The 24,063-nt window shown below is 38.0% G+C and overlaps 1 protein-coding gene across 3 annotated transcripts in view; it reads left to right on the forward strand.

Moving 5' to 3' along the window:
* The first annotated feature begins 3,048 nt into the window (after nt 1–3,048).
* Nucleotides 3,049–24,063, forward strand: part of TGFBRAP1 (transforming growth factor beta receptor associated protein 1) — a 32,786-nt gene continuing 11,771 nt past the window's right edge. The window contains exons 1-6 of one of the 3 annotated variants that reach the window (XM_058841340.1): nt 3,049–3,364; nt 4,338–4,477; nt 5,883–6,584; nt 13,466–13,660; nt 14,646–14,800; nt 20,449–20,531. In XM_058841340.1, the coding sequence (XP_058697323.1) occupies nt 5,900–6,584; nt 13,466–13,660; nt 14,646–14,800; nt 20,449–20,531 (1,118 nt within the window). In that variant the 5' untranslated portion in view covers nt 3,049–3,364; nt 4,338–4,477; nt 5,883–5,899. The remainder of the gene's footprint in view (nt 3,365–4,337; nt 4,478–5,882; nt 6,585–13,465; nt 13,661–14,645; nt 14,801–20,448; nt 20,532–24,063) is intronic. The other 2 variants (XM_058841333.1, XM_058841348.1) reach the window with 2 other exon arrangements.

Genomic DNA, 24,063 nt, shown 5'->3' on the forward strand with positions numbered 1-24,063 from the left:
TATCCAACTTAAACCTCCCCTGACATGGCCTCAGGCCATTCCCGTGGCTTCTGATCACCAGAAAGATCAGTGTCTGCCCCTCATGAGGAACCTGTAGATTGTGATAAGGCGAGAGACTGAAAAAGCTCAGTCTCCTCCAGGCTGAACAGACAAAATAACTTCAGCTAGTACTCATACGGCTTCTACTCAAGGCCCTTCACCTTCGTGGCCCTACTTTGGATGCTTTCCAATAGTTTTATGTCTTTTTTGTATTGTGGCACCCAGAACTGTCCCCAGCACTCGAGGTGAGGCTGTCCCAGCTCAGAGCAGAGCAGGACAATCCCCTCCCTTGCCCAGCTGGCCATGCTGTGCCTGATGCCCCCAGGACAGGGTTGTCCCTCCTGGCTGCCAGGGCACTGCTGGCTCTGTTCGATTTTCCATTGACCGCCAGGTTCCTTTCCATGGCACTGCTGTCCAGCCTCTTGTTCCCCAGTCTCTCCATACATCCAGGTGCAGAATCCAGCACTCGCCCCTGTTAAACTTCATACAGCTGGTGATTGCACAGCTCTCTAACTTGTCCAGGTTTCTCTGTAAGGCTTCTCTGCAAGGCTTCTCTGCCCTTAAGGGAGTTAGGTTTTGCTGGTAAGGTGAAGTCACAGCCCAGCTGATAGCATGGAACCGGGAGAACATCTATTTTACTGTCATTCTGTCAGCATACAAGAGGATGAACTCTTTGTGCTGCTGCATGCCGGAACTTTGCTTCGGAATTAAACATGATCTCCGTCCTGCCCATAGCTGCTTGATAGGCAACGGCAAAAGTTGCTTTGTAATTCCAAAGTACCGTAGCTGCCTGCCCATTGAAGTTTGTTACCCGCTTACATGTTTAAAAGCAGAACAGGGAATTACAAGTGGTTACATGAGTAAATAGCCATGTACTTGTTACAACATAAAATTACAAGGTAATTTGAAGTACTTAATGCATTTTACAGAATTGCAAGGCACAGGCAACAATGTAACACAATAAAAGTACATCCACCTGGAAGGAGTTGCAGATACGTGGTTATGTATGTCACATTACAGCTGCACATATGCAGCACTTCAAAAGGCATAAATTCAAGTTTTCAATATTAAAAATCATTTAAGTGTACAAGTAAGTAGCAACATTATATCACATGGCTTCCTCAAAAGTGTCTGCTGGCAGTATATACAATTTGTTTCTTTGTGCTTTTTCTCTTCAGGGCACCTGTGTCCGAGGGGAAACCCAGGCTGGGTGCCAGGGCTGCCCAAAGCACCAACCTTATAGTTCTCTGCCCAGCAGGCACACAGCTATAGACTAGTTCTATTTTAATTTTCTCATCCATTTCTCACTTCAGCCAATTATGTCAGAAAATCAACTGAACTCAAGTAATCTTGTAAATGAATATAGCTTCTAGGGTGAATGTTCAGCCTGTATTTTGGTGCTTATTTCAATGAATGAAATTACTTTATTGTAAATTACACAGATCATCTCCCTCTCTCTAAAGTGCCTTGTAAGTTCTGTCTGACAGAAATATATCCTTGCTAACCAAATTACTTGTGCACTGTGATTTTCTTATGTTACTGTTTACTTTGTAGGCATTTGTACCCAAAATTATAGTTCCTCTTTGATTAACCAAAGCATGTCCTCTCACAGTAAAGTTTTGAAAGGGATGAAATGTAAACAGTCTGATAAAGATGAAATGTTTCTTTTCCAATTGCTGCAAAAATAATAGAATTTTAGTGAGTTATATTGCTTCCATTTGTTAATGATCCTATTGCATTTTGTACTAGAGATATTTTTTTGCATTTTTTTGTCAATGCAATAGGGTGATTTTAAATAAATGATAACCAGGTACCATTTTCAATAATTTTTCTTTTTAAGATTTTACAGTTAGAAAAAGAATGCTTTGCATCAGTTCTGATACATTCCTCTTTACTTTGTTCATTAGCTGTATATGTTGTCCCAAAATAGCTTCTTTCACCCAGTGTGCAAGAGGACAATCCACACAGAGAATTGACATATTTGAATTATTTACAGTTCTGTGCAGAAAGACGTGATGGGTGGCAAATACACAAAGCCAGCACGAAGACCATCAAAATTTACCTTTTACATATTTTAGCAAACAAAGACACTAATGTTCATTGGCTATAAGTTACATAGTTCTTTCATTAATTAGTCTTCCATTGGTCAATGATTCCCTCGCTTCTCATGCTAATTAGCCCACAGGCTCATTCTTTCTCTTCTCTTGAGCCAGTGGGACTCTTGGGTCGGTGACCGTGAGTCAGTGATCGCAGCTCTCTCCCTGACAGAATTACCTTTTACCCAGTTGGAGCTGATTTCAGCGGAGTGGATGAACAGGCTTTGTTAGTTTCTTCCTTATCTTGAGAATTCTGCAAATATTTTTGTGGCCCATAAAGTCTGCATTCTTTGTGTCCACTATCAGTAGCACACCCTTCTCGCCAAGCTTTGTTAACCTCCTCCTAGGTCACTGAGGCATGTCAAACTCTAAACTTTTAACACAGCAATTCTACCGAAAAGTAATGTGTCTTTTTAACACATAATAGTTGAGAGTTTATATATATATATATATATATATATATATAAAATAGTAATAGTATAAGTCTCTTTTAATATATGAGACTTATACAATACGTAAAATACTATATACAAATAACATTACTGCAAGTCTCATATAATAGATATGAGAAATACTATTACTAAATCAAATTTGACTGAGGGCACTTTCTGGGAATCTGAAGAAGGCACCTCTCATATATGTACCTCTGTGTATATATACATATCCCAAGGCTTTGGACTCTCTTATGTATCTATTTTCTGTAAGTAAGTAAATAAATGAATAAATAAGTAAATTACTGCTCCTATAGATCAAAAATAGCTGTATTAGTCTGTTCTCCCGGCTGCAGAGTTGTAGAGCTCCCTGAGGCGCGCCCGGGCTGTTTTCCCGCACGTGACCGGACGCGGCCTCCCGCCGCTGCCGGGCCCGGTGACGCGAGCTGGGGGCGGGGCCGGCGCCGCACCGGAAGCGGCGCGTTCCCCCCGCCCGCCGCCGGCGGATCCCAGCGCGCCCCGAGGCGGCCCTGGCCGCCGCTACCACCGCACCGCGAGGCCTCGGAGCGGCGGGCCCGGCTCCGCTGTGCGCCGGCAGGTGCTGGGGGAGGGCGGCGGGAGAGGCCCCGTGCCCGGCCGGGCGGAGGCGGGCGCACCGGGGCCGGTCGGTGGCGGGCCTGGCTGCGCGCGGTGTGTGTGAGGGGACGGGCGGCGCATCCCGGTCCTCCCGAGGGCTCGGGAGAATTGTATCCACGGGCTGGCTAGAGCAGCCCGCGCAGGGTGTGGGAGTGCGTGCAGGTGAGGGAGCGGTGCGGAGGTGAGGGAGGCGGGGTGTTGCTCTCCAAGGCCGGGAAAGCACAGTGTAAGGCAAGGTTATTGCTTAACTGGAGCGGGGGAGAGCTGCTTCCCACTTCTTGCAGGAAATGAGTGCGTGCGGGGTTATTACTGCACTTAGCAATCAGTGTCTGCTAGACTGATAATTTTCTTGACCATTGTTTTATTTTTCTTTGACAGCAAAACATCCCCATTATCTTGTTTTCCAGACTTCTGAACATCTAAATGTAGTATAAAAAATACTATCTGCAACTATGGGGTGGCCTATTCCACTTCAAAGGAACAGAATATTCTGCAGAACCTGTTCATTTACAGTGCTCACTGGCCCCTAAGGTTTCATAAATGAGAACAAGATAAATGCTAAAAAAGTTATGTCCAGGTCACGAGTGTTGGCATTGTTTATTCCCAAAAGCTTTTTCTCACACCTTTTTTTTTTTCTAGAAAGAATGTTTTCTTTTATTTGCTACCAGACTTACGTAGTACTATGGATTTTTTTTCTTTTTTTCTTCCTATCCAGGAGTCATGTATCTATTAAGATTTCTTTCCTACTTTTAATTTTCATCAACTTTGGTTTAGGAAATTATTTTTGACTTTTAAACACATCTTGGTCAGGAGCAAAATTCTACGTTTCTGTCGGTGGCACATATTAACATTTTTACTTTGGGCTACAGGAACATTGAATAAGTCCTTGGCAAATTCAGGTATGAAAGCTGCCTGAGCTCTGCACATGGTAGCAGGCTACACACTGGCTGTTAAGAACTGTTGAGGTTGTTTTTGCAGTCAACCTTTGGACAGCCCTCTCTAACTTAAAATGCTGTGTTTCTTTTGATCATGTTGGAGGATAAGGTGGCTGTGTTGCCAGACTTGCATTATCATTTTACCCTTGTTTATTTCTCTAGTGATTCCTGAGTTTGTTTGTTTGTTTGCTTTATTCAAGGTCATAACACTAATTTGCACTCCAGGTGAGGATGGAAGTTGAAAATGTCATGAAAACCCAAACTAAAATATTTTTCTGAGAAAGAACCCCAAAAAACCGAACTCTGAAGCCTTTGGCACTAACACTTACTACTGTATTTGGTAATATGGTTTGCTTCTAGCCATAATCCTAGTTTTATATAGTTTTATTTCATGGCTACCTGCAAGTTGTGTAACTTATCTTTTCTGACTCAGTTATAGAATTTTTTGACTATAGTTTTTAGTGTTCTCTTGCAAAAAAATAAAGGGTTTTGTTAGATGTAATAATTGGAAATAAAATTTGTTTTGACCTTGTTTAGTTTCAGTTTTGTTTACAGGAACATTTTGATGATGTTGGTTTCTTTGTTGGTCCACAGAGATTTCATTTGATGTTTTGTATCACCACTGTACATGTGGACTAGAAGTAATTGTGTATGTTTGAGGTGTTTAGTGTTGTGTCTTCTTCTGCCTTGGCTAAGTGACCATTACAGACCAGTCATGACAAATTAAAAGGTGATCAAACAGGGTCAGCAGTTTCTCATCTGCTCTTCTTTGGAGTATTGAGCACAATAGTCTGCTGCTTTTTTATAAAAATAACACAAGTCTGGAGTATAATATAATTGCATGGACTGTTTTTAAAACAGCATTAACACTATTATCTGCTTCACAAAATCTGTCCCTTGACGGCACTTGATTGGAGAAGGATAGGTATAGTTTGTAGACTAAATATTAGAAGTGCTGGTTAGCACTTAAAGACAGACTTTTGGAATTATTGTGGTAGTGGAGAACAGAAACACTGAATTTCTCTGACACTGCATCTTGAGCTTAATGAATGCTTTATGGGCCATGCGCTCTGCGTATGTTTAAAAAATACCCAAACCAATGTAGAGACCCAAACCAACAACTTTTATTATGAGTTGGATGATACCTTGTCTAAGTTATTATTTAACTGGCATGGAAAGTATGTATTCCTGATTGCTAGATACTAAGGAATGTATAATACGTGTTAAAATGGAATATACCTGTGATACTTTGTGAAAAAACTAGGTATTACTAGGCCTAGAGTGGAGTGTAAAGCAACATGACATGTTAACTAGTAGCACTAAATGCCTTGTGGCCTCTCAGGAAGTCTAAGACCTGAAGCTTCTCTGTTTTCATGTACAGGTGATAGAAACCAGTGCATGACAGGGTTTTTAAGTAACTAAGCACTGTCAGTAACTTCTTGTCATACCAGTGTCTGAGAGAGCCAATAACATGCTGGTTACTTGTGGAGAAAGCATCACTTCAGTGTAGCTGTGTGCGCTGTTGTCAGTCTGTTTCAGAATAGGTTAGAAGTGGAAGCATACAATTTGATTAATTTCTGTGGTTATTAATGTGCTTGCTCTGGCTTGTGTATTCAGGTTGGAAGTAGAGTATAGACTTAAAAAATGCAGTAGTTAAATTTTTGTATCAGTGAATGTTAAATTGCTGTCTGATATTTGAGTCCATGTGCAGAGGTAAATGGTAGTGTTTTTTTCTCTTTAATTAGATCGCCCAGAAGACACAATGAGCGTTAAAGCTTTCAAGCTCGTTTCTGCTGTTGAGCGGGAGATGTTAATGGGAGACAAAAATTACATCAACATAGAGTGCATTGAGTGTTGTGGGAAGAACCTCTATATTGGAACCAATGACTGCTTTATCTATCACTTTCTCTTGGATGAAAAGGTATCAACAGCTGGAAAAATAACTTTTGCTGCCACCAAGCAACTACACAAATACCTGGGTTTGAAGAAACCTGTGAGCGAGTTGAAAGCAGCCTCTGCCCTTACCAGACTGCTTGTGCTTTGTGACAACACGATAACACTAGTGAACATGATCAACTTGGAACCTGTCCCCACTGGTGCTAGGATCAAAGGAGCTGTGACATTCACACTGAATGAAAACCCTGTGAGTGGGGATCCTTTCTGCGTTGAAGTTTGCATTATCTCAGTCAAGCGTCGGACCATTCAAATGTTCATGGTGTTTGAAGACAGAGTCCAGATAGTGAAGGAAGTGTTTACTCCAGAACAACCCTGTGCTGTGGCTGTAGATGGTTACTACTTATGCCTTGCCCTTACTACACAGTATATAATTTTGAATTATAATACTGGCGTCTCCCAGGACCTGTTTCCTTATTGCAGTGATGAGAAACGGCCAATTGTGAAAAGAATAGGCAGACAAGAGTTTCTGTTGGCTGGCCCTGGAGGCCTAGGTGAGACTAAGGATTTTAATTTTTTGCAATTTTTTTAACTTCTCTTTATTTATCTAAATTTTTGAAGCAACGCTTTACTAATTAAGTGTTATGCATAATAATGATGCTTTCCTTCACAGGTCTATATTGGAATGCTGAGATAAAAAGGGGAATGGTAAATTTTTGATACTTAGTACTATTATAACTATAATGCTATTATAACTGTAAAAAACCACACCAAGTGTTTTTTTAATGCACAAGATTTTATGATTATTTTTATTCTAAGCATGTGTTTTATTTTAATCAAAGCTTCATTTCATTGAATCTTGAAGCCCTTAGCAAAAAAATTGTTGGATACAAAGTGAAATTTCAGAGATTGGCAGCCTGTAGTGACTAGACGGGGTGGGTTTGTGGAGCCCCACATTGCTACAAAATTGTTCAATTAGTGTAGATGAATTAATTTTTTCCTCTGTCCCTATTCAGAGGAGCTCATATGAAGTCCATTTTATAGATTTTAACAGATTCACAAGAAGGTATGTTGTACTACAGTGTTAGTAAGAAATTTTACTGGAAGTAAGTTGCATCCTAACTCTATAATGGTAAACACTGTCCTAACTGGAGGGATTATCAGATACTACCCAGTTTTTATGCTTCCATTTTCTTAATGTATTTAGTGTTTTTCAGCTTTGTGTTACATAAAATGATAGTTTATGTATTGCAAAGTTAGATCATGTGAAATCATGCTCTTGTCTAAGAGATGATTGTAAGGACTACTGTAATCTGTCTAAATCGATAATGTGCTGTGAGGTCGGTATATGCTTGGTACTCTCGAGCTTTTTTTGGAAAAGCTGCAATGTCCCAGAGCTGACAGACCACAGGCAGAGTGCATTCATGCTGTTTGCCATATGACTCTCCTTTCAGGAGACACAGTTTATGTATTTTTACTGAAACATTAGGAATAGCATGGCACAAAGTTCACAGCTACTTAGGTTCTTAATTCGGGTTTTCGCTTTTTAATATAAATTCCAAAGAAAATCAAGTGTGCAATGTAAATTCCAAAGAAAATCAATTGCTTATATTGAAATTTTGCTTTGTGACCAGAATGCAAGACGTACATCAACTCACCAGCTTTCCTCTAAAGAAGTAGACTCTTAGTCGAATTTCAGTTTAAGTGAGTTAAAGATGTTCCAAGATGAACTTGGGTTTTTTTTCAGATACAGGGCTTTTCTAAGTCACTTTGGCTGCCCACTTCCTATTAAAGCTCTAAGTTGTTTTAAATACGGACATGTATTTTTGTATATTAACAATTTTAGTAGTGCTAGGAAAGTCGAAATTTGTGAATTAGCTGATTTTCTCAGAAGCTTCCATTCTTACTTTAATTTTTAAAATTTTTTTAGGCATGTGAAACCAGATTCCATTCAAGTAATTTCTCTCTTTTTTTTTTTTTCTTTAATAATATAATTTCAAAAGCATAATTGCATCTCGTTAGGAATCAGAATTTTGTTTAATCTGACTTTTGCTTTTGTCAGGTGTAGTGTAAGAGAGTTACATGAAAAAAAGGTTACTTATAAAGTCCAACATGCTTGTGTAAGTAGAATGTCCTGGGGTTAAAATGTCAAGTACGGGAGATCTTAAGCAAGTGCACTTTGCTGCTGTAAACTTGCTATAAACCACTCTTTTCTTCATGATACAGGCAAAGTCTTTCTTGTCTTCTCAGAGACCTTTTAGAGTATTTGCTATCAATTGTATAGTTTTTCCTTGCATAATTAAACTCTTTTTAGCTTTTGTTCTCTATCCCCTCTCCATTGATGTTTTTATTAAGTATTATCCATCTTGCTGGTCTTCCTTGGTAGAATTCCTAGTGTTAACACTTGTCTCTTTGAAGTTATGAAGATGGTTGGGCACCTTTGTAGATACGTAGATAAGTGTTGTGTATCTTGGTATCCCAGGTGGGTCTCTGCTGTGGAATGCATGGACTTGAAAAGGCTTGATGTAAATCTTCAGGTCTAATTTTGATTTGCTTTCGCATGTCTCATTGATCTGGACATGCTGATTTGGCACTCAGTAGAGCATCAATGCTAAGTTCAGCTTCATTTGCAGAGGTGGAGATATTCTGCATTAATGAATTTGGCTTTAGAGTATTTGTAGTGATATTCATTTATATTAATTTTCTTTTGAGTTAAGACTGGAACTTAGATTGGCAAAAAGCAAGTGCTCAAAATAATGATAAAGTAAAACATTTCTGAGTTAACTGTGTATATAACCTTTTTCTTTATCTGGACACTGGATTTTAAACTGATTGTTAGAATTGTTCATACCAGATCTTCAGCCATTTGATACTTTGTTGTCTTTACTTGCAGTTAGTATTTAGATTGTTCTTTCAAAAGGAGGAGGAACTTCATTTTTGGTGCTTCTTTGTGCTATGCAGTAATTAGTTAATTTATTATTCAAAAATCAGTTATTTCTGATCTGTATGAAACTGCTTACCAAAATTCAGTTTTTGAGTTTGTGAAGCTCTGGTTGCATGTTTTTAATCAGATACCCTGCTTTACAGAGGCTTTAAGTGTTTAAAATTACAGCCATCACTTCTTGATATTGGCACAGGATATGCTTCCCAGCTCCAGCTGGAGCAACTGCGCCAAACGGTCTGAGGTATTGACTCAAGCTGAGCTCCCAGTGGAGGGTGCAGCTCCTCACACCTTGAGCCGAACAAAATGGCTCCTGCCTCTTGCTGAGACTTGACCAAGTAAAAATGTTGTCCTTGCTCATAGGAGGTGTGTGCTTGGTTGAGGATTTCTGTTGCCAAGTAAACAAGATGCAGTAGGAGGAGGTCAGCAGAGTATGTGGCAACAGAGATGGCAAAAAGGAAATGGAATCTTCTCCTGGACCCAGACATGAGCCTTCAACCTCCAGCTGTACAGAGGGGAAGGACAGGCTGAGTCTCTGCTGTTCTATGATGGCAGACACTGGAAACTTGTGACTTCTAATAACTGGAAGAATTCTATTTCTCTGCTTGCTGATCTACATCTATACAATATGCTCAGCGCTTACAGTAGCAGATAAAAAGCAGCAAGTTCTGTCCAACAAATCATCTGTGCTTGTACAATGCAGTAGCACCAGGAGGAATTAACAAGTAATGGTAGTGGGAGAATCCCTCATATTGGAGATGGGGGTTTTCTCATCAATTCTGCTGGTAAGGAAGAACTTAAGTAGAAGTAGATTGTGCAGATCACCAACTGATTGCAGAGCTTGTGGTGATGGGTTTTGTCTTTTAGGACTATGGATCCCTATTTAAGGAAGAAATGGGATCCACCAGGTCAAGTGGGACAAAACCATTTTTGCCAACTTGACTGAGCAACATGGTGAGTTGGATTTAGATTAGGCATGGTGGTGATGGTGGTAGGCTGTGTTGGCAAACAAATCAGGTCAAGTTGGTTTGATAAGAGACATCATAAGCAGCAGACAGAGCTGAAGAGATTCTGCTTCAGGCATATGCAGAGAAAGAAGTCTTTATAAAGCTATATGGTAGCTTTATAAAACTATCATGGTAGTGGAAGCTCTCTCACTTTTTCTGGGAAATCAGCACAGCTGTGTGGTAACAGCTAAGATCTTCCTTTACATGGAAGCAGTAGGAAGATGGGTGGCATGCCTTGGAACAAAGAAGGAGGCAGATGGGAGTTTATGGATTTGGGTTAGAGAGCAAACTAACATGGGTGAGCAAAACCATTGTGGTGAGTGCCTGGAACAGACCACTTCATCAGGAAAAAGATGTAGGGAAGGCCTTTAGGGAACAGGAAGAACTCTACATTTGCAGGCCCTGTTTTTTAGGGTACACTTGAACCACTCCAGTACCTTCTAAAGGGGCAGCACAGCAGGAGACAAGCCAGGAGTTTTCCAGAATGCACTGATGGTGACTGAGGAGATGATGGAGTGTGCTCCGTTGAACATGAGTGTGTTATCAACATTGTTCTCCTACTGAATCCAAAACACCAGCTGCTAAGAAGAAAATTAACTTTATACAAAACCAGGGCAGAGGTCAATGTCCTCTGGCATTGACTCTGCTGAACATCCTTAAAGGGCAACAAAAAGAGCTTGTACAAGCATATCAGCAGCACAGGAAGGCTAGTGGAAGCCCACTGTTAAATGGGGTGGAGGACCTGATGCCAAAGGGCATGGAAAAGGCTGAGTGCTTAATGCCTTCTTTGTCAGTCTACTGGTATGACCTTCTTTCAGGAATTTTCAGCCCTTAAGAACAGTGGGAAAACCCATGCTCAGCAGAGAAGGATCATGTTATGGAACATTTAAATAAACTGGACAGACAAATCCATGGGACCTGATGGGATGTTCTCATGAATACTTGAAGGTGATAATCAATGTAATTGTGAGGCCAATTTATTATCTTTGAGAGGTCATGATGATCAGAGGATCTTCCTCAGGACTGGAAGAAAACAAATGTTTTCACTCCTGCCTTAGGTGATCAAGAGAAAGGAACCTGGGAAGTACAGCTGGCCATACCCTGATCCTTAGGAAGGTGATCTGAGAAAATCCTGGAAGCTGTTTCCAAATATTCAGAGGGGGAGAATGTGATTTGAAGTAATCCATGTGGATTTAAAAAGGGGAAATTCCCTGACCAGACTGTCTTCTGTGATTAGGCGCCAGCTTGGCGAATGAGGGGAGAGCTGTGAAGCTCAGCAAGGCTTTGTTGCTCTCTGCCATGACATCCTTTGTAGACAAAACAGATGAAGAATGAGCTGGAGAAACAGCTGAGGTGGATTGAAGGCTTGGCTGCTTGGAGTGCAATTGGAGGCCAGTCACTGGTCTTGTACTCCAAGGGGCCAATGCAAGGTCAATACCACATCATTTTAACAACATGGATGGTAGGGAAGGGCACACCTTCAACAAGTTTGCAGATGATACAAAATATTTCTGTATGTCTTGGTGCTGAAAACACCAAACCTGTAAAAAGAAAGTGTAGCTTTGTTTTAGTAACTCTTGTAATCCTAGGGTAGTCTATGCAATTTTTAATATGGAATTGATTGCTAACTTTATCTCAAGTTCCATCAGATGCATTCCTGTACTATAAAAAGGCTGTGGTTTCTGTTTGTAGTTATGTTTATTGTTATCCTTAGGTGAGAGCTGGATGAAGACAGAAAATGCATCATTCTGTCACAGAAGCTCTGGCTATTGAAGGCTAGAGAGAAATTGACTTGAGTGCATACCTTCTCACTTCCATAAAGGATTTTTTTGATTACCTGAAAAAGAGCTTTTTCATTTAAAAAAAAAAAAAAAAGTGGCTTATAATTATTTGTGTTGGAACATCACAGAAATAGAGCAGCCTAAAAATTAGTCTTTCGAGTATAATATGCCGTAAGTTTACTACTAGTTAGTATGTATTTAGTACAGGTTTTCTCCCACATTTTGAAGTGGGATTATATAATGGAATAACAACTGAAAAGCCTTTAAAACTGGACAGTACATTTTGCCTGACGTAAAATTTTACTTCTGAGTCATAAGAATATCAAGAGGTATAGAGTAAATATGGAATTATATATTATGACTCAAAGCATATTTTCTGTAAGGTGCTCTGGTTGAAAAGCTGGTCATTGTAATGAAAAAGAGCCCTTAGTCGAGGGGAAAGGGCTGATAATTTGAAAGCTGCTGTAAGGGATCCAAAATCTTGGTCTCTGCGCTGTAGTTCTGTAAAAGTCTACAATCTTCTGTTTTCACTGTTTTGCTTTTTTTTTCTTTTTTTTTTCTGAATTCCAAGGAGGTCCTTGTACCCAGCTTGCCTTGCCTCATTATCCTCTGTTTGGAAGAGATTTTGTAAATTGAATAACATAATCTTTTAATCTCTTCAGTTCTTTAGAGCTCAGACTTACTCTGCCAGCTGTCAAGTGGCTCACTGCTGCCAAAGATCAATTTTCATGGGCATGTCTTTTTAATGGCATGAGAATACCATCAAGGGGTATGAATTCATATTTAGAACAGAAGTTTACACTGTGCTAGTAAATCTTTATGGAAATAGGCCTGAAAATTGAGACTAAAATTTCTCTTCAATTAATGTCTCAGAATTGGGAAATATCAAGTAGCATGAATAGAACCAGTGGCATGTAGTCTTAAATCAATTTAAGTCTATTAAGCTAGAAGAAGAATGGAGGACAGACTAGACATGAGGAAAGGTAATGACAAATAAACACTCTGCAAATTAAGTGCAACTTTAATCTGGTTATTCTGAAGACAGCATAGGAGTTATCACTGGGATAATAGAAAGTCTTTGCTCTGTGCTGCTTTATAACAGCCTCTGCATTTTTTCAAGTGATTTAAAACACAGATGCTTCACAGGAAGTGACTCACCCCAAGGAACTGGGCCCTTGTTCTCTGAAACTGTTGGCTGTAGCAAAAGTGAAAAAGTATAAGTAAACAATTGTGTCCACTAAAATGTTCTTTAGACATTGGACACTACAAGAACAAACACATCTGCATTGCCAGATAAGTCAGGTGGTGCAGATCTGCAGCTCCTACTAAGACAAGATTGTTTAAAGGTTGGTTCTCAATAAGTGGTACTGTTCTGAAATGAATTTAAACTCCATGGCATAATTCCTTTAAGAAACTTCTTAAACTTACTAAACTTGAATTTCTTGCTAGCTTGTTTCAGTATTCATCTTAGTTTTTGGCATTGTCTGTTCCTGTGCTGAAGGAGAATGAAAAAAATAAAAATTGAACTGAATTAACCAACATATCTCTCAGGTCCAGGGAGGTGTGATATGTTGTCATCATGCTGCCTCGTACTGCACCTGCTCTGAGATTTTCCATTGCTGTACCTTGGTACTCATGCTTTGTGCTGTGAAAACAACAGTCTTCAAGTAGCATGAGCCTCAGGCTTTGTTTTTCCCTTTTTGTAGGCATGTTTGCTACTGTAGATGGGATTTCACAGCGGGCCCCAGTGCACTGGTCAGAGAATGTGATTGGGGCAGCTTTGTGCTTTCCTTACGTGGTTGCTCTGGATGATGAGTTCATTACGGTGCACAGCATGCTGGACCAGCAGCAAAAGCAAACCCTGCCTTTTAAAGAAGGTCACATTCTACAGGACTTTGAAGGTATTAAAAAGGACACTTTGTCACATCAGTAATTCTGGAACAACCGCTGCAGTCACTTGGGTTTGTTTTTTAAACAAAGTATCTAACAATTATGTTGACTTGTTTTGTTGAAACTTTTATTATTGTAAATGATTTCCTGGTTAGATTCCTTGCATACTTCAGTAATTCAAAATTCCAGACTTCTAACAAAATGTATGCTCATTAAATGTGCTGTAATTGTCAAGTTAATTGTTGGGTAGGAGTCTACGGAGCTAGAGATTTTTCTTGTAACTTGATTATTTTTTTCAAAGGAGCAATGTTAATTTAATGCTACAGCTCAGTAATTGTGACCTACAGATATTTGTTCATTGACTATCCTGACAAAATTCTTACATATTAGAAAGGAATACAAAAGAAAAATAATTTTTTTTAATATCTGTGTAAGAGATTTAAAATGGGATCTTTCACATAGAATTGTTAAACAAAAAAATGCAAAAGTTTCTATTGATCTGTTCTTCAGTTGAGAACTCCTAAGTGTGGAATATACTATGGTACTACTTTTTTTTTTTTTTTTCCCCAGGAAAGTTACAAACTGTAGCACTGTGAACTGTATATTACTTTCTAGATTTGATGTCTGGCTTAACATTTTCAAATATAAGCCTGGAGAAATACCTGTTAGTTAAAAGTTCCTACTCTCTCAAATCTGGACAATAATTTCCGTGGCCTTACCAGCTTAGTTCATCATGAGTGATTCTAGCCAATTTCTCTTACTTGGAGTGGAACAAAATCTGCTGTAACTAAATAAATTTACCATATCTGTGTATTTCTGAGGTGGAATTCATAGGTAAACTGTACTATCGAGTAAATATGATAGCAGCAAAGGTCACTTTTGGAACTTTAACACTTTTTAGGTTCTTGTATCTTAAACTGTGTATTTTAAAGCTTATTTCTGAAATTGCTTTTTTCTGTAGAGGCTGTAAATTGAATATATGTTTGTTCTGTCCAGGAAAGGTGATTGTTGCTACTAACAAGGGTGTGTATATCTTGGTGCCACTACCTTTGGAAAAACAGATTCAGGATCTTCTAGCTAGCCACAGAGTGGAAGAAGCCCTTGTTCTAGCAAAAGGAGCTCGAAGAAATATTCCAAAAGAGAAATTTCAGGTCTGTCCTTCCTTTAATTTTCATGAAAATATAAATTTCACAGTGAGGTCATGTATTCCATTAGTAAAGTGGTTGGAGAAGGTGGGGAGGAATTTACCTTGTAGAGAAGTTGTAATACCTTTTATGATTTCAGCCTGAGGAAATAGGTATTCTGCTAAATTGTTTTGTACTTGAAGAAGCTGTGACATTGGCAGGGTTGAAAGCTGTTGTTTTTCTGGGGTTTTGTTGAATTTTTTCAAGTGTGTAACTTGAGAGAATTGAAAACAGAGCATAGCCAGAAACCTAGTGGCAGAAAATCCAATGGATACTTCCTTGGTACTAGATTCAGTTATCATTTGCTATTGCTGTTTAAAAATGTATACTTTATTTTAAATTAGAATTTTGAAGTTTTACTTTTTTTGTCGAAGATTCTCACTGCATCCCAAACTCCACAGTAGCACTTAATTTCAAAGTTAAATGATGGGAAATCTTAAGAAAATGCATCTTACTGCCAAGCTCTTACAAGTAGTGCTTGTACTGCTGTGTAACTTAGATTTAAAACTTTTTGTGTGGTGAAGTATCTTACAAACTCTTTGATTTCTGTGTTGACAAAAATTTGTACTCATTCCCTTCTACCTCTGATTTATATTGCCATACATATTCTACTGTATTTGCTCCTATTTAGGGACTTGTAAAAAGCTGCATGACATCTCTACTCATGTAGTAGGTGAATGAATATTTGTCTTAGTTTCTTTCTTACTGTAAAAGCAAAACTTGATCTGTAACCTGAAGAAAATCTGTGGTTTTCCTTTTTTTAATATACTTTGGAGCATTTTGTTGTCATTAAAATAGTTGTGGTTTTTGGGGTTTTTTTTGCATTATTTTTGTTTTGTTTAGAAAGGTGTAAAGTTTGAAACATGACTGGAAGTTACAGGATTGCAATGGTTCAAAAACGATCTGACTATTAGGTTCTTTTTTTTTTTTAATTTAAATTTCAAGAAGATAATAATTCCTTTTCCTTTCAGTTTTGGTCAAGGCCCTTGAAGGCAATCATTAACTAAAACTTTCATTTTGATCCTTAACTCCTCTCTTAAATAAGCAGCTGGGAGACTGCTGGAATTAAGAAGCTTGTTGAGAAAAGTGTTCCCATCCTTTTGTGAAGGTCCAACTACCTGAAAGTACTTGAAGCTGAAAAGTATTTAGGCAAATAAAGAGTTCAGTTTCCAGGATGTTTCGCTATGCATCTTCACTTACTACTTTGCCCTTCCAAATCTGTTTAAATAAGCAAACAAAAATCTCACTGTGAGGACAAGATGCATGATCTAATCAATGTCTTCTATGTGTGATGACCTATAATTTTCCAATGATTTCTTTACAGTTTATGTAAGTTTAGTGTGGGAGATGACTTTCTGTATTTACAGGATGGACTACAATTGATTATGTAGAATCTCATTTCTCCTCAGTTTTCTTGCATCTAGAATTTTTCAGCCTTTAAAATATGTTACTTTCTTTCCACAAATATCTTAAGTGCACAGGGTTGGTCTTCCTGAAATTAGTTTCCTAGAATATTTTGAGTTCTTTCTAACTTGTTGTGCTTTTAAGGGTGTTCAGTTACTTCAACTCTATGCTACAGTTGCAAACGAGAAAACATAGTACTTGCAAGCAAAATATCCTGTTCTGTTTCTGGGGTGTATTTGCAAACTGATATTAACCAATTACCAAATTCTTGAATTGATGGAGTTTCCCACTGACTCCTGTTAAAATGACTCAGCTTGGCTTAGTTGTTGAGACATTACTGCAGTTTTTCAGAGCTTGTCTGTAGCTGGAAATGTCACGTGTTGAGTTTGCTTTCTAAGGTGACTCTGATACCTGGTGTTGTCATTACAGGTTTATTGCAGGCACATCAGGATTTCTTTACTGTAGTCTTGTGTAATAGAAGTCTGATGGACCTCAACCAGACTGAATGCCTTACATATGTTTTTGCAACATTTCTTTGACATCCTTTAACTGATCACACAGTCACTCATTTCTAACTCCTTTCTGAGAGCTATCCTCAGATAATACATATCTATTAAAAAGTTGGTATTTTCTAATAGGTATCTTCTGGTATCTACTTTGCAAGCATTTCTGAATTCTGAGCAGCTGACACTTTAAAGCCTTATATTGCCATTTTGTACAAGCAGTAGGATGGAGTGCATAGGGTTGGCATTGAGGCACTTGATCCAGCCACTAAAATCTATCCATACATAACAGTGATTATTATTGTCTGGTTCATGAAGTATAGTGTTCCCTTTGCCAGATGATGTTTTAGCTCTGCAGTTTGCAATGGCTGATGCCATCTTATGTGTCACTTGAGCTCAGGGCGCTGCAGGGCAGATCTTGAGGACATGGAGTTTTTTCCTCTACAGTTCAATACTCTGTCATTGCATGCATACATGGGTGCATGCTCTCCCTCTGTATAACAGCATAAATATATATGTATTTATGCTGGTAATGCAGAATAATAGTGGAACAGCAACAATGAATTACTGTACTCTCAGAATTATTTGTACAGTCAATATTTAGTTATTGAAAAGTAGCAGGTCATGCCTTAGGAGCTGTAACTTGTTATTTAACTTGTGGTCCCTGCAGACTGCAAATTTAGCTCTGCCATAATAGATGAAAATTTCTTTGTCTTAGAGCATCAGGAATTCCTGCTAAGTAAAAAACTCTCAGTAAAAGTGTTCCAAGGAGATGACTCTGCCGGATGTAATTTTTGATGGAAGAATACAAAGGCCTTTCTACCATGCTACCATGAAATGACTGAATACTACTTATTAATTTTTCAGGACAGCTGACGTTTGCAGAAATCATGGTTGATGGTAGTGAAGACCTTGGTTAGATTGACAGACATCTTGCATAGGTATTTTTTTTTTTTCTTCCTAATTCTTTTTAGTTTCAAAAAACATATTAACTGCACCCAGATCTGACCAAAAGACAAAGTGGCTTTCTAGAAAAATTCATTTGGACAATGTAGTTGGTATTTCTCACCATTTTAGGAAGGATTTCTTTAGCATTTGAGAGAATTAAGACTTCACTACAGCAGTCACAACTTCAACAGTCATCTTTTTCCTATTGCTTTTTCAGATGTGAATTAATACAAAACCGATGTCATGTTTTTATAGCTACTGTTTTTTATGTGAGTTCAATCAACAGTGCAGAATTTGCCTAAAGAATTGCAAGTTCTACTGTGGTTCTTGAGAAATTATAAAGGACTTCAATAAGGTGTTGAATTTTGACTGGGTGTAGCTTAGTACTTTTTTAAAAGAAGCCTGCTCCAGATCTGACAAGCAGATCTGGAAGAACTGAAGATTTTTTTTCTGTCATAAGCAGAATTTAACTGTATGTGTTTGGTATGTAGGTCTAGTCCATTCTTAAAAATCTGTGAGCAAGGGAATATTGAATTTTCCACTATCTGCTCTGGTTTGTTCCATAATCTTTATCTTAGGACATCTTAATATCTAGTGTTTATATTGTCAGCTAAAAATCTACCTGGGTACTGCCTATCTCATCATTGCATCTTAAAAAAGTTCAGAAAGTGTCTGTCTGTAGATATATACAATTTTTTCTTGCATGGCTTTATGGGGGAATTGACGATATATCAACATTTAAATGAAAGTGAATACCACTTTATCAGTTCAAATTTAAAACTGGTTCCTTCAGCCTATAGTTACACTATCAATGAGCTCTTTATCACTTTTTGTTAAAAAGATGTTGTACAGACTAAGCTGTGCAATTAAAGCACTGCTTTCAGTGAGATTAATTCAAACTTTATTACAATATCATAATTGACTAAATATGTAAATTTTAGTGATCACTCTATTGCAAAAATTGAAAATAGGCTTTTCAGGGGAAAAACCCCAGCTTATCTACTTTTGATACTAATCAGCGGGGTGAGAAGTCTTTCTCTGGAAAGTCAGGCTGGATTTTAACGTTTTTCTGGTGCCATGAGATGCAAATACTTGTGGAATTAAATCATTCAGCAGTGTCCTTAGGAAGGTGACCAGGTGGGTATTCATTGGTTCACAGATTACTGTGTATTGATGTAAAAACACTGTCAGAAATCAAAAATATTTTGGCTATTTTATGAGTCAATACCCTAAAGAAGTTATACTTCATAACTCTAATTAAATTCTCTTTTAGTTTTAGTTAACTCTGTTTTTAATCATTACACTTGAATGTAAAGCATTAGTTAATATAAAGGTGTCATGAAGTATTGTTTGTTTAATTTGATATTGTTATATTTGTCTGACAAAACTGTGCCTGATAACATTTCTCTCTGTCTCTCCCTTTTCTCCTATACTCTGGGGAGGCAAGAAATGTCCCACAACCTTACAAAGCATTTTATAGACTAGTTAACAACAGAGATGAAGTATTTCCAGTAGACAAACCTTTAGTAAAGCATGTACAGACTAAGTGGACTGAAGCCAAGCTTTTCTTTTGGTAAATCCATAACCTTTTAATCAAGGTGAAAAATCATCAGTCAGAGTATCAATCCACTGTATTTGAGGCCTCGTGCTCTTCAGCAATTCCTTCCTTGAATACATTCCTATTGTATTGTACTTACTCTGGGTATTTTTGTTGAAATTTTTTTTAAAAGTCTGATATTAGTAACAGCCTTCATGTACAGCGTGAAACATTAGAAAGCTGTCTATTCATGAGCAAATTGAAGAAAAAACTGAGGACATGTGAAGGTAGCTGGATGTATTTGCCAAAATACCAGTGTTGACATGAATGAGAATGCTCTGCAGAGCACAGTATAGATTCCTTGCTTTAAGTACTACTTCTCTTTTGCTGTTGGAAATATTCTGAGCACAGTGATTTCATCTTGTAATTGTTAGTTGGTTGACCATTCAGATTTAATAGCTACCTATCATTTACAGTAGTTTTTGTGTTTTCTTTCTACTGAGCTTCATTTAGACATTTTCTGTCTAGGTGTGACCTTAATATTAAAGCTTGATAACAAAGAGGTTTCCATATCATGGTTTACTTGGTTTTTAACCATATTAGAATATTATTAGATAGGTTGAGCTGTTTTGGAAGAATTTTTTATTAAAAAAAAAAAAAAAAAAACCAAAAAACAACAGAAAACTGGCAAAAGGTCAAAAATATGGCCATCAGCTGGGTGGGGATGAGACTATGGGAGTAGTCAGCAATTTTGTACCAGAGAGATGAGACACGAAGGAAGTGGCTGTGTGTGGTCAAGTGGGACCATCTTTATTTTTTGTGCTTACTGAATCGTGGGGAACTTCAAAGATAACCATTGGTTTTTATGTTTGCAAATAACTCAAGAAAAAACTTAAGGCAAGTCAGTGTGATGTCAAATAAGTCATTATTTGAACAAGAAAACTTAAACTTGCTCTTTGTTGACTTTGCTTTTAGTAAGTACTCTTGAGCAGTGTAGTGTTCACACACTTGTGGAAGAAACTGAGTCTGGGCAGTAGATTCAGTATATTCAGGTACATAATTTAAAATGTAGAGGATTAAGGTTTATTTTGCTTTTGACTTGTCAGGTGTGGCTGAAGATCATTTGTTTGGTGATTTACAGCAGGTAGCTATTGCAGTAGTAACTAGCACTACATAAATACAAATATAATAAACCTTTTTTTCCCCCTCCTTCTTTTTTATAGGTAATGTACAAACGAATCCTGCAGCAAGCAGGTTTTATACAGTTTGCACAGCTTCAGTTCCTTGAAGCAAAAGAGCTCTTCAGGTAATTGTGTGACAAGAAATTTAATAATTTACCTTCTTTAAGGAGTTAGTGTTCTTGGTTTGAAAAACTTAGTTGCTTGAATGCTTTTTCATGTAGATGTGAGTTCACTGCAATAAAATGGTTTTGTTGGGGTTAAGAAGAGAGTTACATTGAAACAACTTTATAGCTGAAGAGTTAATGCAACTGATTTATTGGGGGGATGGTAACATATAGTAGCATTAACAATTTGAGTGTTGTATGTATGGAGATTTTTCTACTTTATGCCCATGAAGGTCAAGGCTTTATCACTGAGTCTGTGCTGTGATTTACAGCATGAACATTGCTTTGTTATTTTTTTTTAATACTTTTAACAAAAGGTATAATTTAAATATTAGTTACAATTTAAGCATTATTGACACAGTTGTACTAATTTTTATGAGGATGATGATAGTGAATTTTCTTTAACACTTGTTCTGCTAGACCTTTTCCAGAAGACAAATTTGTTCTTGAAGTTTTGTACTAACCTTGCCGATTTAGCCATTTCAGCAGTCACTTGTAAATTGACCTTGATATTCCACTTTCATTCAGAAAATGCTGCTTGTTATCTTTGTTCTACCTGATAATTTCATTTCTGGTAGCCATGCCTCATTCCATGATGCGGCACTGTCTGTAGTTAGTGGAATGCATGCTGACCACATAAAATAACTCTCCTCGTTATCTGTTGAAATTTGGTTTTAACTGCTTTAAATCTGTTTAGAGTCTATGGAATAGGATTAAGGTTAGACACTTTCAGTATATTGTAAGTGTGTTTACAGTGTAAGAAAGAAGTTGTCCTTGGATTTATGGAAATGCATTGAGGAAGGTAAAGCTTTGAGGAATGTTGCTATTGATGAGGGACTTTGCCATTTTGCCTCCTGCTCACCAGTATAATGGGAGACACTGGGCTTAAATGAGCAGTGTACACTGAGTGAAGATGAGGTAATGACAGGAAAGGCCTGAACAGCATTTAGTGATAATTTGTTCTGGCCATAACCACTTTGTGTATCACCTAGTAATTGTCATTAGTGAGCAACTTGCAGTCTTTTTCCACCCTTACAATCTTTCAGACAGTTGTGTATCTGACCCCTGGGTTGTGTATCTGAAGCAGAAGTACATGTGGTACATAGTTAAGAATATTTTAAGAGCAGTGAAAAGAGAGAAATGTATCCTGTGAGTGGTTCTACCACCTTGTGGAAGGAGCCAAGATTGCTTATGCATCTCCATCTAACTATCAGTCCATCTGACAAATAAGCTTTAATGAATAGGATTGTGGGAGCTCCTCTATTGAAACAAACATGATTCATGAGAAAGTGTGCTGTCCAACCAAAAATTTTGCAGCTGAGTCAGCATCCCAGGGTGTTCCCTTCCTCTAAAAGCTGCAACTCCAAAGCAGAGCAATAGTTCTGCTGATGAATGAATTGCTGATGTCTGCGCAGGGAAGAAAGCCAGAATAAGTTTATATGCTTTTCTTCTGTCCAGCCATACATAAGCTAAGCAGACTGTTTCGGTGACTCTGAAAAAAACTTCTTGTAGTCAGGTTCCTTGATTTTCATCCCTGATGAGCGCACTGATTTAGAGTAACAGCTGGGTGTGCCCCAATACAATCTCAATCAATCTTGTTCATTTTAAACTTACTGATGCTCACAGGCAAAATGGGAAAGATAGTGGCAGTCTGTGAAAACACTTCCTCCCATCCCAGTGTGTTGCTCTGCAGATGTTTCATTCTTGTCTTAGAAATCGCTTCAGTCTTAATGTCAAAGGGAAATTTGGTACCCATCTGTGAAAAGAGGGATTTAAACAGTGAAACAGGGTAGCAGCAGTACCTCAGAGATCTTGGTGTGATATATGGGCCTGCTTCTGGCTAAATATGAAGTGAGATTGTCTCACTACTTGGAAAATATCTGACAGTTACAGCTTAGCAGGAGGAATTATATTGGATTAAAAGTCTTCATTTTCTTGTATTGTTACCCTTCTTGCATAACCTTGTCAAGAAACAGTTATATCTTATGTTTAAATTCATAGTTCTTAAAGACTGGAACTTTTAAGAGAAGTAATTTGCCATGTTCCTTGTGGTTAATGCTGGTGCTTCTGAATACTGAAGAAGGTTGACAAAAAGGAAGAATGTGGTAGCTTTATTGAAACTCATAGTTCAACAAAAGGAGGATAATTTTCTTCAGCTAGAACCATTAATCTTAAAACTGAGTCAGAAGTAGCAGTAGGGCGTCTTTGGTCTGACAAATGCTGTTGTAAGCAATAACAGAATTGTGATTGTATTATGTAGTTGTGATTTATAGTTATGCTATTTCATGTTGCTATCATTAGAGTTATACCAAACAGTGCTTTTTAGGAGGTCATTTGCTGAATTTTCCATGCCTTACTGAGATGTTTGGCAGCTGTCATAGGGAAAACAGTTCTCTTCAGTGTTTACTGAACTTTGCTCTTTTTAACAGATAAAAATATGAACTCCTTACACAGTATTTCTCACCTTGGAAAACCTGTAGAGAGAATTTAGGTATAAATTTCTCCTACACTGAAAAGGTTTAAAAAAATTCCTGGTAGTTGTACCTGGAGAAATAAAAAGTGATGTAGGATTTGTATCTTGAATATGATTCAAGAATATAAGCTTCCAGTACCGCCAATGGGATTTAGGCAAAACAGCTAACACTGTAGGCTTCTTTGGCATCTCTGCTATCTGTAGATAGGAGGATCTGAATACCTAAGTTTCCTGAAGACTTGTAGATTCTTCCTGTTCCATTGTTTCTATATATAAAGCCCAAAGAGAATTAATGCAGAATTGCTCAAAGGGAAGTTGCCTCACAGCACTCATGTCTCAAGAGTTTATTTTCTGCTGTGTGTTAAGTTCCTATCTGTATTTTGCTGAGCTTGAGATGCTAGAAGCTGAAGGCTCCAGACATGTTTTTCAAAAGACATGAGTTCCTTTGTAGCTACTCTAAAAGGGTTTTGTCCAGATGTGATGGAAGGATCCAGAAGACATCTACAAATCCCAAGAGCCATAAGCCTTGAGCTGAATGTTAGCCATTTGTGCAGGTGGGGTCACTGTTTAGTATTTGGTATTTTTCTGAAGAAGCTCATGGAGGATGTGGTACTTTTAAGGAGGCTGTTTGATTACTGCTTACCACTGTTGTGAGGAGAACAAAACTGTACAGTTCAGCTTGAGATAACCACAGGTGATTCACAAAGCCTAAGCTTTGGGCTAGCCAAAGTTGAAAGTGGATTCTCCTTTTGGAAACAGATCATCATTGAGGCCAGAATCTGTGAAGTCAGAGGTAAGGTAGCTAGCTACTTCCTCATGTAGGAAAACTTGGATGGTAAGATTAAAGGACTCAGAAGCTACTGTTGAAGTTGAAAAATGTTTTAAAACTTATTAAAAATGGCATATTAAATATAGCATTTTTTAACTTCATCCATTTCAGTGGTCATAGTCTCCAACGCAAGCTTAGGGTCATCTCCAGATACTTGACAACATAGCTAGAAGGGGAATTGATGTTTATAT

Source organism: Poecile atricapillus, chromosome 1, assembly GCF_030490865.1.
Source record: "Poecile atricapillus isolate bPoeAtr1 chromosome 1, bPoeAtr1.hap1, whole genome shotgun sequence".
NCBI lineage: Eukaryota > Metazoa > Chordata > Aves > Passeriformes > Paridae > Poecile > Poecile atricapillus.